The sequence below is a fragment of the Geotrypetes seraphini genome, chromosome 19, assembly GCF_902459505.1.
Source record: "Geotrypetes seraphini chromosome 19, aGeoSer1.1, whole genome shotgun sequence".
In the NCBI taxonomy this organism is placed as follows: domain Eukaryota; kingdom Metazoa; phylum Chordata; class Amphibia; order Gymnophiona; family Dermophiidae; genus Geotrypetes; species Geotrypetes seraphini.
The window spans coordinates 17,175,668-17,189,371 of NC_047102.1; the positions used below are offsets into that span (position 1 = coordinate 17,175,668).

Genomic DNA, 13,704 nt, shown 5'->3' on the forward strand with positions numbered 1-13,704 from the left:
CCAAAGGATTTGAGCTCCGCCAATTTTAATCTTGGAGTTTATCCATAAAGACTGATTAGTTGACTTGTTTATTGGGACAGGTGTTAATTTACTAATAAACCTCAACGTTTTCCAAGTATCCATTAATATCTTATTTTCTCTGTATCTTCTAGGCATGTTGATACTTGGAAGATGAACTAAATTTAGGGGAAACATAAGGCGCCATTCCAAATATAACCAATCCGGTGCATTATCTATCAGTTCTGGGAGGATCCAATACATACCCTGACGTAAAATATAGGCTTGATGGTACCTATAAAAATTTGGAAAATTTACCCCTCCCTCCTTAATTGATTTTTGCAAAGATACCAAAGCTATTCTATGCGTTTTACCAAGCCAAAGAAATTTCGTTAAAATGCTATTAAGCTTTTTATAAAAGGACCCCTGAAAATAAATAGGTATCATACTCATTTGGTAGCAAACTACAGGCAAGATCATCATTTTAATAGTTTGAACTCTCCCCCACCAAGAAAGATGTAACGGATTCCATTGCTCACATAACTCTGTAACTCTTTTCAATACAAATTTTTCATTTTCTTTTACTGTATCTTCAATTGTATTTTTAACTTGAATGCCAAGATATTTAAATTCTTCTTCTTTCCATATGAACGGAAAAGCGTCAAATAATCCTTTTACACAATGAACATTTAAAGGTATAAGTTCAGACTTACTCCAATTAATTTTATAACCTGAAAATTTGCCAAACATATCAATTAATTCCAATAGACAAGATAAGGTAGACTCTGGATTCCTCAAATAAAGTAAAATATCATCCGCATAAGCCGAAATTTTATATTCCATATCAGAATATGGAATACCCTGTATCCCCCTTGCTTGCTGTATTGCTAACAATAAGGGTTCTAATACAACATCAAATAACAAAGGAGATAAAGGACAACCTTGTCTAACTCCCCTCTGCAATTGAAAACCATCAGATATCATATTATTAATATTTAATCTTGCAATCGGGAAGCTATACAATGTTTTTACCATTTGTATAAATCCAGAACCTATACCAAACCATTCTAAAGCCTGATACATAAAATTCCATTCTACCCTATCAAACGCTTTTTCTGCATCCAAGGAAACTGTAAAAGCCGGTTCATCCATTTTTTTTTATAAATTTAACATATGAAACAATAATCTAGAGTTATTAGAGGAATGTCTTTTAGCAACGAAACCCATCTGATGCGTGTCTATAATATGTGGGAGAGCTTTGGCTAATCTCAAAGCCAAAATTTTCGCCAAAAGTTTATTATCCATATTTATTAAAGATATAGGCCTGTAGTTTGAAACCAAAGTAGGATCTTTATTTGGCTTAGGCAAAACAATTACTATTGATTCAGCCATAGTACCTTTAATATCACCTTTTATAAGTTGTCTCTGATATAAATTTAGTAAATATGGGGAAAGGACATTTTGAAATGTTTTATAAAATTCTACTGTATAACCATCACCACCTGGAGCGGATCCAACTCTAAGATCTCAACGCTGTTTCTAATTCTTTTAATGATATAGGTTCATCTAAACTCCGTTTTATATGATCAGGAACCTTAGGTCCAATAATTAAATCTAAAAAATTTTTACCATCTTTTTGCCTCTCCAAATAAGCTCAGAAGAATACAGGTCCTTATAAAATTTTAGAAATTGCTTTAAAATTATATCCGTTTGATTGGTTATTATACCATTATCATCTTTTATCCCATTAATGTTAGTTCTTCTTTTTTTTGCTTTAAGATAATTTGCCAATAATCTTCCCGCCTTATTAGAATTTCCATAATACATTGTCTGTTTGGAAACAAGTCTCTTCTTATCATTTTTGAAGCTAATTCATTATATTTACCTTTTGCTTTCAAAAGAGCTTGTAATACATCATGTTCCCATTTGCTTACCAATTTAGTTTCTAGTATTTTAATTTCTTTTTCTTTTTCTAACTCTATATACTGTTTTTTAATCTGTTTCCTAACAAAAGCCGAATATGATATAATATGACCTCTCATAGTCGCTTTAAAAGCGTCCCATACATTTTCAATAGATGTATCTTCCACTAAATTAAATCACTAATTTGTGTTTTAAAATTTTCCAAAAAATTTTCATCCACAAGCAATGCATTATCAAATCTCCAAAGAGGTCTTCTATTTTCTAATTGATCTAATTGTAAATCTATCCATACTCCCGCATGATCCGAAATGATAATGGGATCAATGGAAGCCTTAATCACTTGCTGCACCTTATGTGATGAAATAAAAATATAATCTATTCTTGAAAATGATTTATGAACCTGTGAACAAAATGAAAATTCCTGATCATTAAAACGAAGAATATGCCATATATCCTTCAAATCACATGATTGAACCAAATTATCTAAACCTAAAGATTTTATACTTTTACCTGGTTTTTTATCCATTAATGGATCCATTACAGCATTAAAATCTCCAGCCACCACTAAATTAGAAGCAGCCAGTGGTAACAACATACTCTGCAATTTTTTAAAGAATTCTGATTGATTCGAATTAGGGGCATATATATTGAACAACGTCAGGGCATTATTTCCCATACTTATATCAACATGTAGCCATCTTCCATGTGGGTCCGAATTTACTATCTTAAAATTGGCCATACACTTTTTATTTATAAGAACTGCTACTCCTGCTTTTTTACCCTCTGCTGGAGCAAAAAAACATTCTTTCACCCACCCACCCGTTAGTTTCTGTGATTCCTTTATATTAAGATGGGTCTCCTGCAGCAATAAACATCCGCATTTTGCTTCTTTAAAAATGATAATACCTTTTTCCTTTTGATTACATGATTCAGGCCATTGACATTAATAGAAAATATCTTAAAAGACATAATATATTTTATACTCCTTATCATAATCTTCCTCTTCCCTTCTTCCATAACTAAGATCTAAAAAACTTCTCCCCATGGCACACATTCTTACCTCCAAATTACCCAATCCCTTATTAATCTTTTCCTTAATCATCCTAGTAATATCTTTAATACCCACCTTCTTCCCACCCCTCCCCCCCAATATAATGACTGCTTAAGGACACACATTGGACAGTAATCCCAACTTCCCCCCTCCCCCCCAGGCAACCAATATTTATTAATAACCCCTTTATCCTTTATTGAGACAAACTCACTACCTCTCCACAATATATCTAATTATATCTCTCTTCTAATCATAAAACCTTTTTTCTTTTTTTTTTCCATTTTAAAGTAATTAATTTCTCTATCTATTATTTAACCTTTAGTCACATAACCATATTTATTTCCTAACATTCCATTAATGCATTTTTATCATTTCACCAATCTCTAATTCATTCCCCCAACATTTTATTTCATTCAAGAAAATTCTATCATAGTCATATATTTAATAAAAAGTATCATTTTCCTATATCTTATATTATCTAATCCATCTTCTCCTATCCTCCTTTAAATATCCAACAAATATCCATCTCTTCATATATTTCTGTTAAAAAAAAAAAATTTCAATTTTATAAGTTTTTATCCCCTATTTGTATTTAAACATTTGTATTTCATTTTCAAAATAATTTTTTTTTCCCCTTTTTATATTTCCTCTTCTCCAAATTAAATCCAATCTTTTTAAAACTATATTATCACAACCTCAATCATTACATTCCTTCAGCTACCAATAAATTCTTATGTATCTTTCTTTTATATTATTCATTTTCCTTTCCTTTACTTGCATTTAAATATCATATAACTTGTCCTTTCTATCATTAGTCCATTCTGCAATCTTTTCCTTATTGTCCTTTCATTCTTTACTTTCTCCTTTTCTGACTTATTAAATAAACTGAACTTTCATATTTATTTCTTATCTCCATCCATCCACTCTTAAAGACTTTTGACTGCCAATTGTCATTCATTTTTTTTTTTTATAATATCCTTTTAGTCTATCAGTCCTGCTTTCTTCTTCTTCACATCTATTTATTTTCCTATTCAGTCTTCACTTTTCCTTTTGTGTTAATTTGTCCAGTCCTTTAATCCTTCTTGTTCATTCTTTACTCCAACCATCCATCTTTCAGTCTCCTAAAAGTTCAGTCTAATAACTTCACTTCAATGTCTTTCCAGTCTATCCTTCTTTCTACTTTATTCTTTACATTCTTTTATTTTCTTTTTCACTTGTCCATTTTTATTTCCTGTTCTTTGTTGCATATTCTTCTTTTTCCAACAAACAAAAGTCTCATAGTTCTTTATATTTAATTTTTTGTTCAATATCCACCAATCCAGTCTTAGTATTTATCCCTTCATTTCAACACCCATTGTGCTAAAATGACATAGGTTCTGATTTTGAAAGAAAGGTCTTTAGTTTTTCCGGATCAACAAAATGCAAAGATTTATCCCCACAAGATACCCTCATTTTTGCTGGGTAATATAACCCATACTTATATCCTTTTTCCTTTAATTGAGATCTCAGATCAAGGAATTTCTTCCTAATATTTGCTGTATTTTTAGCAAAGTCTGGTAAAAACCATATTTTGGATCCTTTATAGTTTAAGTTTTTATCTTTTTTGGCAGCATTTAAAATTTCTATTGCTTGCTGGTATCTTAACATCTTGAATATTAATGGTCTTGGTCTCCCTTGATTTTCCAGACTCTTTATTGGAATCCTGTGTGCCCGTTCTATTTCCAAAGGCTGTTTGAAATCCAACTGCAATAATCTAGGAATTAAATTTTCTAAAAACTGTATTGCATTTTTCCCTTCCAATTTTTCCTGTATTCCAAAATTTTATATTCTTCCACGGTTTTCGTAATCTTCCAGCTGACTTTTCAATTGAATTATTTCCAAACTGTCATTTTTGCATCTTTTTCCTTCACATTCTAAGCTCTCCATTTTAACTTCTAACTCTGTTGTTCTTTTATTAGCTACTTCCATTTGTCTGTGTATATTCAGGATTTCTTCCTTCAGTTCTGCCATATTACTCACAGTCTCTGTCAGCATTTGTTTGATTTGCCTCAGTTCCCCCATAACTTCAGCTTTGCTTAACTCCTCTGATACATCAGCAGGAAGCGGAACCTTACTCGGGGTAATTTGATCCTGCTTCTGCCTTTTCACAGCCCCTCCGGTTTCACTTTTACTCTGTCGGGTGCTCGCCATGCTCCCGCTGTCCTCTCCGATGTTTTCAGCCGAAAACAGTTTAAAAGGAAATCTTTATTTATTCAACGGTTGCCCAGGTAAGAGGAGCGCTGTGATCACACGACCATTTTGTGTGCGCGCTAAGCCACGCCCCCCCATAAAACTATTCTTATGTTCTTACATTGGCTTCTGGTTGACTAGTATAAGATTTTATTATTGGCTTTTAAAAGTTGTTACAAATCTTTCCTGTGATTGCTTCTAGTTTACATTTTACATCAGCTGTCGAGGCCATTGAGATCCACTTCTTTAACCTATTATATTTTCTTTCATTTAAAATGGTTTATTTTGAAGAATATAGAAATTCAGTGTTCCAGGACCCAGTTTGTGGGAACTCCATGCCTCAGAAATTGAATAATGAGAAATTCTAATGATTTCAAAAAGGCCTTAGACTATATACTACTTTAGCATGCATTTAATATTTCCTCAGGATGAAACTTATGTTTTATGCTTGTGGATTGTTGTTGAAGTGGATTAGAAATCCTTGTAAATAAATAAATCCTTGAGTTTATGCTGTACTTTGGGGTTTTGTTAGATAATACTGACTAGCTCCAGGCTGCATCTGCTGTTACACCAGTGAGGTCACTGGGAAGTATCATTTTCTTTACCTCCATCTGCTGGTCAGGGGATATAACCCACTCATATGGACTGGTAGGGCTAGAATCGAAGAAAGAATATTAAGAGATAAGAATAAATTTCACCTTAGGATGTCTTCCTCACTTTCATCCCTTTTTGTTAATATAGGGGCAAAGTCAGCTTTTCCAGAATCAGGGACTCTTATCTCAACAGCAAGGACAGTCTAAGGATATGCCACCTCGGTTCATCAAGAAGGGACAGCTTAATGCAGATGAGGTATGGGCTATTATCCATTTACATAATGTTAATGTGAAATTGCCCGATGATTAAGATAAAGACGCGTTATTATGAGGACTAATGCTGGAACTCTGTTTCTCTATTTTTCAACCTTTCTTTTTCTTCTTCTTTTCCTCATCTGTTCCTCTTTTTCAAATGTCTGGCATCCTGTGAGTAAAACAGAGATATGAGGGCAAAGTAAAACAGGAAATATTCTGAATTTCGATGTGTTAACTCTGTAAATTTTAGACATTGGTGTCCTTGTATCCATGCTATAGATCAGGGGTGTCCAGTGCGTGGGCCGCATATGGCCCAACAAGAGAGTTTTGTGCGGCCCAGCGTCACCCTCCCTCCCTTCTGTCCCTCCCTCTGGCGGGTAGTTTTCTGGCCGGCTCCCTTGCTGCGGTTGTTTGTGGGTGGCGTCTGCTCCTCGTGTGTGATCTGCAGCTGTGTCAGAACCGTTCCCTCTGACATCAGAAGGCTTCCAAAGCAGCCCTGAATCGCATGTGAGGAGCCGCCATTGCCCACGGACGACTGCAGCAAGGGAGCCTGCCATAAAATAAACACTCACCGGGAGACATAGAAAGAAGGGAACGCTTCCAGCACAGCCGCGGATCAAGAGAGGAGCCAGCCACTGCCACCCGCAGCTTTCACCAGAAAAATGATTGCAGCAAGGGAGCTAGCCAGAAGGTAAATACCCGCCGGAGGGAGAAGGTTGTGTTAGGACTCGAGAGGGAGGGAGCATAAACTTTGGACAAATAATGAAGGAAGGAGGGAGGGTGAATGAGCCATAGGATTGAAGAATGGAGGGAGAATTGGATGTCAGAGAGGGAAAGAGATGGTGCATATGGAGGGATGAAGAAAGAGGAGAACTGTTGGGCAGAGAGAGAGAGATTTATTGAATATGGTGGTGGGAGAGAAGTGAGGTAGAGATTCCTGGGCACGGAGAGAAGGGGGAGAACATGCTGGGCTGAGGAAGCCTAAGTATAGAGGGGGAGAGTATTAAAAGAAGTGCCAGGTTGGGCGTGGGTGGTGAGCTTATGGGGCAAGAAACAGAGATGGTGGGCAATGGTCTGAAGGGAGAGAAGTTGGACCTGGGGTGGTGTGTAGGAAGAAGGAAAGAGATATTTGAAGGGAGAACTGTTGGGAAAAAGGGAGAAATGATGGACCTGGGGGAGGGAGGCAGGCAGGGGGAGAGATGGGATGGTCGGCAGTTGGGAAGAGAAAGGGAGAGAAGTTGTATCTGGGGATGGAAGGAAGGTAGGGAGAAATTTTAGGCCCGGGGATGGAAGGAAGAGAGATGCAGCATTGGGTTGGTTTTGTTTTTTTTGTTGTTTTTTTTTTTGGGGGGGGGTCCCTCCATTTCATTGTTCAGCATCAAGGGGGATGGAACAAAAACAGAAGAGAGGGAGCAAAATGTTGGACCATGGGAATAGAGGAGGAGTGATGGACTCATGGAGGGCAGGGATAAGAAAGGGACAGGGGGTTATAGCCTGACCAGTGGAGAGAGGGAGGAGGATTCTGAAAGTGGTGAGCCATGTGGATGAGGTCAAAAGGGAGATGACAAGATGGGTGAGAGAGCAGTGAGTACAGTGGTAGAAATGTGGTAATGGGATGTAGATAGAAGGAAATAGGAGACTGGGAAATAGGAGAGCTAGGGACTGAGAGAAGATGGAGAATTGAGAGGTAGTTGAACAATTAAAAAGAAGGGTGAAAAAGAATGCAAGATTTGAGTGGACAGAGGCAAAAAAGAAAAGAAAATTTAAGAAAGCTGAAAGGGAAAAATCAATACGTTGGAGACAGGCATAAAGAGGAAATGGAACAAGAGAGAAGAGGAGAAAAAAATGAATAGCAGACACTGGAAAGAGAATTAGTTGAAGATAGACAAAAAGCAGAAAGAGAAACTGGGACCAAGATGATGGAAAAACAAAATATCCAGACAACAAGGTAGAAAATTTTTATTTTGAATTTATTAACTGGAATATGTTAGCTTTGGGATATGTGCATCACAATTATTTTTGTATTCAGTGACGTAGTCATATACAACTGATTTAGGGGGAGAGACTGGAACCCAAAATTAGTGGATGGGCACCAAAGTTTCTCCCCGTTTGAGAGCAATTTATAAATATTTGAGCTATTGAGGATTCCCAAGCCCTGCCAACTGAAGACATCTTACTCCAGTCTGGCAACCCAAAATCTCCAGGCTTTGCAGCCGATGGCAATATCCTCAAGGTGTGTGTTTGGGGGGGGGGGGCAGGGAGGAGGGAAGACAGCAGCTCTGCAATATTGCTGCCAGCTGCAGAACTTGGGGAGGAGATGGCTGTCAGTTGGTGAGGCTTGGATGTCCCTACTAGCTCAAGTGGGAGGCCCAAAAAAGCAGTAATATTTACCCAGACCGAACGATTCTCCACATGCACCGCTGACAGCTGATTCAGTATCCCCGCTCTGATGAGGCTCACCTCTGAAGAGGCTCACTGTAGCTGTGATAGAAGTGAATGGGAAAATCAGGAGCACGCAACCCTGCTCATCAGAGTGGGGATGCGGAAGCCTGTGGCTGCTCCCAACATCGGCAGTGCATGTGGAGAATCACTCAGTCAGGGTAAGTATTGCTGCTTTTTTGGGTTCCTCTCCACAGTGTCCCTTTTAATGAAGGTTTATTATTAGATACGTACATCTTTTATATTAGTGATTGCAAATATGGGACCTGATCAGCTTTTTTTTTTTGCTCATCAGTTAGTGTTTGTGCAGCCCCAGAAAAATTTTTTATCCCAGGACAAGCAGGCAGGTATTCTCACTAGTGGGTGACGTCATCCAACGGAGCCCCGATGCGGACATCTCACAAGCATACTTGCTTGTAGAAACTTTTAGAAGTTTTGAGTTGCCCACGCCGCGCATGCGCGAGTGCCTTCCCGCCCGATGCACCGAGCGTGTCTCCTCAGTTCTTTCTCTTCCGCGGAGCTGAGAAGTTTGCCTTTGAAACTCTGTGCACGAAGTTCCTTTTTGTGCCTTCTGTGCCCGCGGGTTTGGGGTTTTTGTGCTCATTCCTGTTGGCTCACGTTACGTTTTATTTAAAAAAAAAAAATTTCGTTCAACCGGGCAGGTTGCGTGGCCGCAGCCCCGCGGCTTCGACCTTGCGGCGGAGATTTTTCAGCCTATGTCCCGGCTTGTTACCGGTTTTAAAAAGTGTGTCAAGTGCCAGTGCGCGATTTCGTTGACGGACCCGCATCGACACTGTCTTCAGTGTCTCGGGCCTCAACACCTTCCGAAATCGTGCCGGCCTTGCTCCACACTCGCAGCACGTGCTTTTAAGCGTCGCTGTATTTTGTGGGAGTCACTGTTTGGCATGGAGGCGTCCCCGGTGCTGCCCTCTTTGCAGAGCGCCACGCCTTCGACTTCCGATTCTACATCTTCGGCCTCGAGTCTGCTCGAACCTGCCTCGTTCGTGTTGGCTTCGACCTCGACGCATGCTGCGGTGCCTTCCGATTTCTCTTCAGGTCAGGTAGCGCAGCCTCCTATCCCTCCAGTGGTGCTTAAGGTGCCCAAGGCCTCTAAATCCAAGCCCCCTGGCAGCCGAGTGACCGATGTTCGTGCGGGAGGTCCTATTGCTGATGTGGATCCCTCTTTGCCGGTGTCGTTCCATGCCCTGATGGAGAAGCGATTTGTCAAGCTCTTTACCAAAATTGGGCCGACGCTTCTCTCCCAGATCCAGCCTGGGCAAGCGGAAGCCTCCCACGAGGTCGTGCCGCCTCCAGTGCCTCCTCGGCGCACACTCGCTGCTGGGAGCAGAGTCTCGGCGAGTGTCTGGTCTGGCTTCGGGACATGTCTCGCAAGGAGCAGAGTCTTTGCCCTTGCCACCTTTGGAGCCGATATCCTCGATCCATGGCTTGCCTGGTCCGGACCCTTCCTCTGCAATGCCGAGCCTCGAACCTTGGGGAGCTCCTCGACTCAGCCTCTGATGCTTCGATCCACGGCCTCCAGTCCCATCTACTCGGTGGTTGCCTCATCTGGGCGTCGCTTGCCTCGTCGCTCGAGGCCTGCTTCTCGACACAGCTCCGGTCGTCGATCGAGGCATTCATCGAGACATGACATGCCTCGCCTCGTTGGAAGCAACCTTTCAGGGAGTTTTCTCCGGAATACTCGCCCCCCTCCTCCTATGCCAGAACTTGAGGACTGCGGGGGTTCGTTCTCTCCGTGCCGGTCCTCGGCATCAGCGGGCCAGGCCGCCTCATCGTCTTCAAGCCCGCCTCGAGGCCCGGCTCTGGCGGACCAGTTGTCATTCTCGTCCTTCCTGAGGCAGATGGCGGTGGATCTGGATATCACCCTGGATTCGGGTTCCAAATTCTCGAAGGAGTATCTAGAGACGATGCATTTTCCTCAACCTCCTGCCGAGTCTCTACGCCTGCCTCTACACAAGCTTCTGGACCAGACTTTCATGAGGTGCTTCGAGACCTCGTACTCTATCCCGGCGGTCCCGGGGAAGTTGGATGCTCGATACCGCACTTGCACCATAAGGGTTTTGTCGGGGCACAGCTCTCGCACCAGTCTCTCTTGGTTGAATCCTCTCTGAAGCAGTCTCATCCCTCCCAGGTCTATGCTTCCACTCCTCCCGGTCGGGAGGGCAAAACCATGGACAGATTTGGCAGGCGCATCTACCAGAACTCGATGATGGCTTCTCGAGTCCTCAATTACAGCTTTCATTTTGCGACCTACTTTGAGTTTTTTCTCTCCATTCTTCAAAAGTTTTTACCCTATCTGGACTCTCAGGCTCGCTTCGAGTACTCGGAGGTGCTGGTATCATTGTCCCAACTCCGCCTGCAGCTGATGCAATCGTCTTACAACGCTTTTGAGCTCTCGGCCAGAGTGGCAGCCTGTTCGGTGGCCATGAGACACTTGGCGTGGCTTCGCACCATCGATATGGGCCCGAATCTCCAGGACAGGCTGACTAATGTTCCCTGTGCGGGAGCGGACCTTTTCGACGAGTCCATTGAGGCGGCAACGGAGAAGCTATCCAAACATGAAAAATCTTTTCAGTCTATCCTCCGCCAGAAGCCCAAGCCTGCCATCTCTCGTCCGTCTCGTCCTCCTATGATTTATCAACGGCGCTACCCGCCGAAGCAGGCCCCCGCCATTCGGCCGCCAGTGAAGAGGCAGCATCAGCAGAAGCCCCAACAAAAGCCTCAACCTTCTGCTGTCCCCAAGGCTCCCCAGCCTTTTTGACTGTCTCGTAGGGAGCATAACTTTCATCGTTCTGCCCTCCCCGCTTTTTCCCATCGGAGGTCGTCTTCATCATTTTTACCATCGATGGACGACTATTACCACCGACCTCTGGGTCCTTTCCATCGTAAGTGAGGGATACTCTCTTCAGTTCCATCATGTTCCTCCGGAACATCTTCCAAGAGAGTATCCTTCCAACGTATCCCAGACCGCCCTATGGACCAACAGAACAGGGGTTTTTACTCTCGGTACTTCCTTGTTCCGAAGAAGACGGGCGACCTGCGTTCTATTTTGGACCTCAGGGTGCTCAACAAGTTCCTGGTCAGGGAGAAGTTTTGCATGTTGACCCTGGCTTCTCTCTATCCCCTCCTCGAGCAGAACGACTGGTTATGCTCCCTGGATCTCAAGGAGGCCTACACTCATATTCCCATCCATCCGGCCTCCCGTCAATACCTCAGATTTTGGGTGGGACACCTTCATCTTAAGTACAGAGTGCTTCCTTTCAGCCTAGCTTCGTCTCCCAGAGTCTTCACCAAGTGCCTGGTTGTGGTGGCCGCAGCACTCAGGAACCATGGTCTGCAGGTGTTTCCCTACCTCGACGACTGACTCATCAAGGATTCCACGTCTCAGGGGGTCGTTCGGGCCACTCAGAGGACAATCTGGTTTCTACTGAGTCTGGGATTCGAGATCAACTTTCCCAAATCCCATCTTCTACCTTCACAGACTCTCCCCTTCATCGGAGCTGTTCTGGATACTATTCAACTCGGAGCATTCCTTCCTCCTCAGCGCCTGGCGGCTCTTCTTCATCTTTGTCACTCGGTCTCTTCTCTCCCGTCCATCTCGGCGAGACACATGATGGTGCTCCTGGGCCACATGGCCTCTATGGTTCACTTGACTCCTTTTGCCAGACTTCACCTGCAGATTCCTCAGTGGACCCTAGCTTCTCAATGGTCGCAGATCTCCGACCCTCTGACTCGTCACATTCAGGTCACTCCTGCTCTGCTGCAGTCGCTTCGCTGGTGGATGCTCTCTTCCAATCTTTCCAGAGATTTGCTGTTTCACGTGCCTACCCATCAGAAGGTCCTCACGACCGACTCCTCGACCTATGCTTGGGGGGCTCATTTGGACGGGCTTAGCACCCAGGGCTATTGGACGAGTGCGGATCGTCTGTGCCATATCAATCTCCTGGAACTCAGGGCGATTTTCAATGCTCTCACTGCTTTTCAGCATCTACTTCATGACATGGTGGTCCTCATTCGTACGGACAATCAGGTCACCATGTATTATGTCAACAAACAGGGCGGCACGGGATCGGCCTCCCTCTGTCAGGAAGCTCTGAAAGTTTGGGATTGGGCGATTCGGCACAACGCCTTCCTCAAAGCTGTCTACATTCAGGGGGCGGACATGCCTTGGCGGACAACTTGAGTCACCTTCTACAGCCTCACGAGTGGATTCTCCATTCCACGCCCCTTCATCAAATCTTCTCCCTGTGGGGAATGCCTCAGATAGACCTCTTTGCAGCTCCCCACAACTTCAAACTGCCTCAGTTCTGCTCCAGGATCTATACTCCTCATCGTCTCGAGGCAGATGCTTTTCTTCTGGACTGGGGGAATCTCTTTCTGCATGCGTTTCCTCTCATTCAAAAGACTCAGGTCAAGCTCAAGTCCGACCGGGCCACCATGATTCTGATTGCTCCTCGGTGGCCCAGGCAACCTTGGTACTCCCTTCTTCTGCAACTCAGCAGCAGGGAGCCCTTCCTTCCACCAGTGTTTCCATCTCTGCTTACGCAGCATCAGGGATCTCTGCTTCATCCCAACCTGCAGTCGCTACACCTGACAGCTTGGTTCCTCTCAGCGTAACTTCCCTTCAGTTTTCACCAGCTGTGTGGGATGTTTTAGAAGCTTCAAGGAAGCCTACCACTAGGCAATGCTATTCCCAGAAATGGACTAGATTCTCTACTTGGTGTTTTTCTCATCACAAGGAACCTCAACATGCCTCCTTGTCCTCTGTTTTGGGCTACCTTTTGTACCTGTCTCATTCTGGTTTCAAGTCTACATCGATCAAAGTCCATTTTAGTGCAATTGCTGCTTTTCACCAGCCTCTTCAAGGGAAACTTCTTTCGGCACATCCTGTGGTTTCCAGATTCATGAAAGAACTTTTCCATGTCAATCCTTCCCTCAAACCGCCTCCGGTGGTTTGGGACCTCAATGTTGTTCTTTCTCAACTTATGAAGCCTCCATTTGAACCTCTTAACAAGGCTCCTCTGAAATTTCTCACTTGAAAAGTGGTGCTTCTCATTGGCCTCACTTCTGCCCGTCGAGTGAGTGAACTTCAAGCGTTGGTGGTGGATCTGCCCTTTACAGTGTTTCATCATGACAAGGTGGTCCTTCGCACTCATCCCAAATTCCTCCCCAAGGTGGTCTCGGAATTTCATCTGAATC

The 13,704-nt window shown here is 43.0% G+C and overlaps 1 protein-coding gene and 1 non-coding gene across 2 annotated transcripts in view; both read left to right on the forward strand.

Moving 5' to 3' along the window:
• Nucleotides 1–13,704, forward strand: part of EIF4G2 (eukaryotic translation initiation factor 4 gamma 2) — a 126,049-nt gene that overhangs the window by 71,527 nt on the left and 40,818 nt on the right. The window contains exon 15 of the mRNA XM_033928780.1: nt 5,942–6,049. Within this exon, the coding sequence (XP_033784671.1) occupies nt 5,942–6,049 (108 nt within the window). The remainder of the gene's footprint in view (nt 1–5,941; nt 6,050–13,704) is intronic.
• On the forward strand, nt 6,089–6,246 carry LOC117352426. The gene has a single exon (XR_004537686.1). It is a non-coding gene; the product is annotated as a small nucleolar RNA SNORD97 (small nucleolar RNA).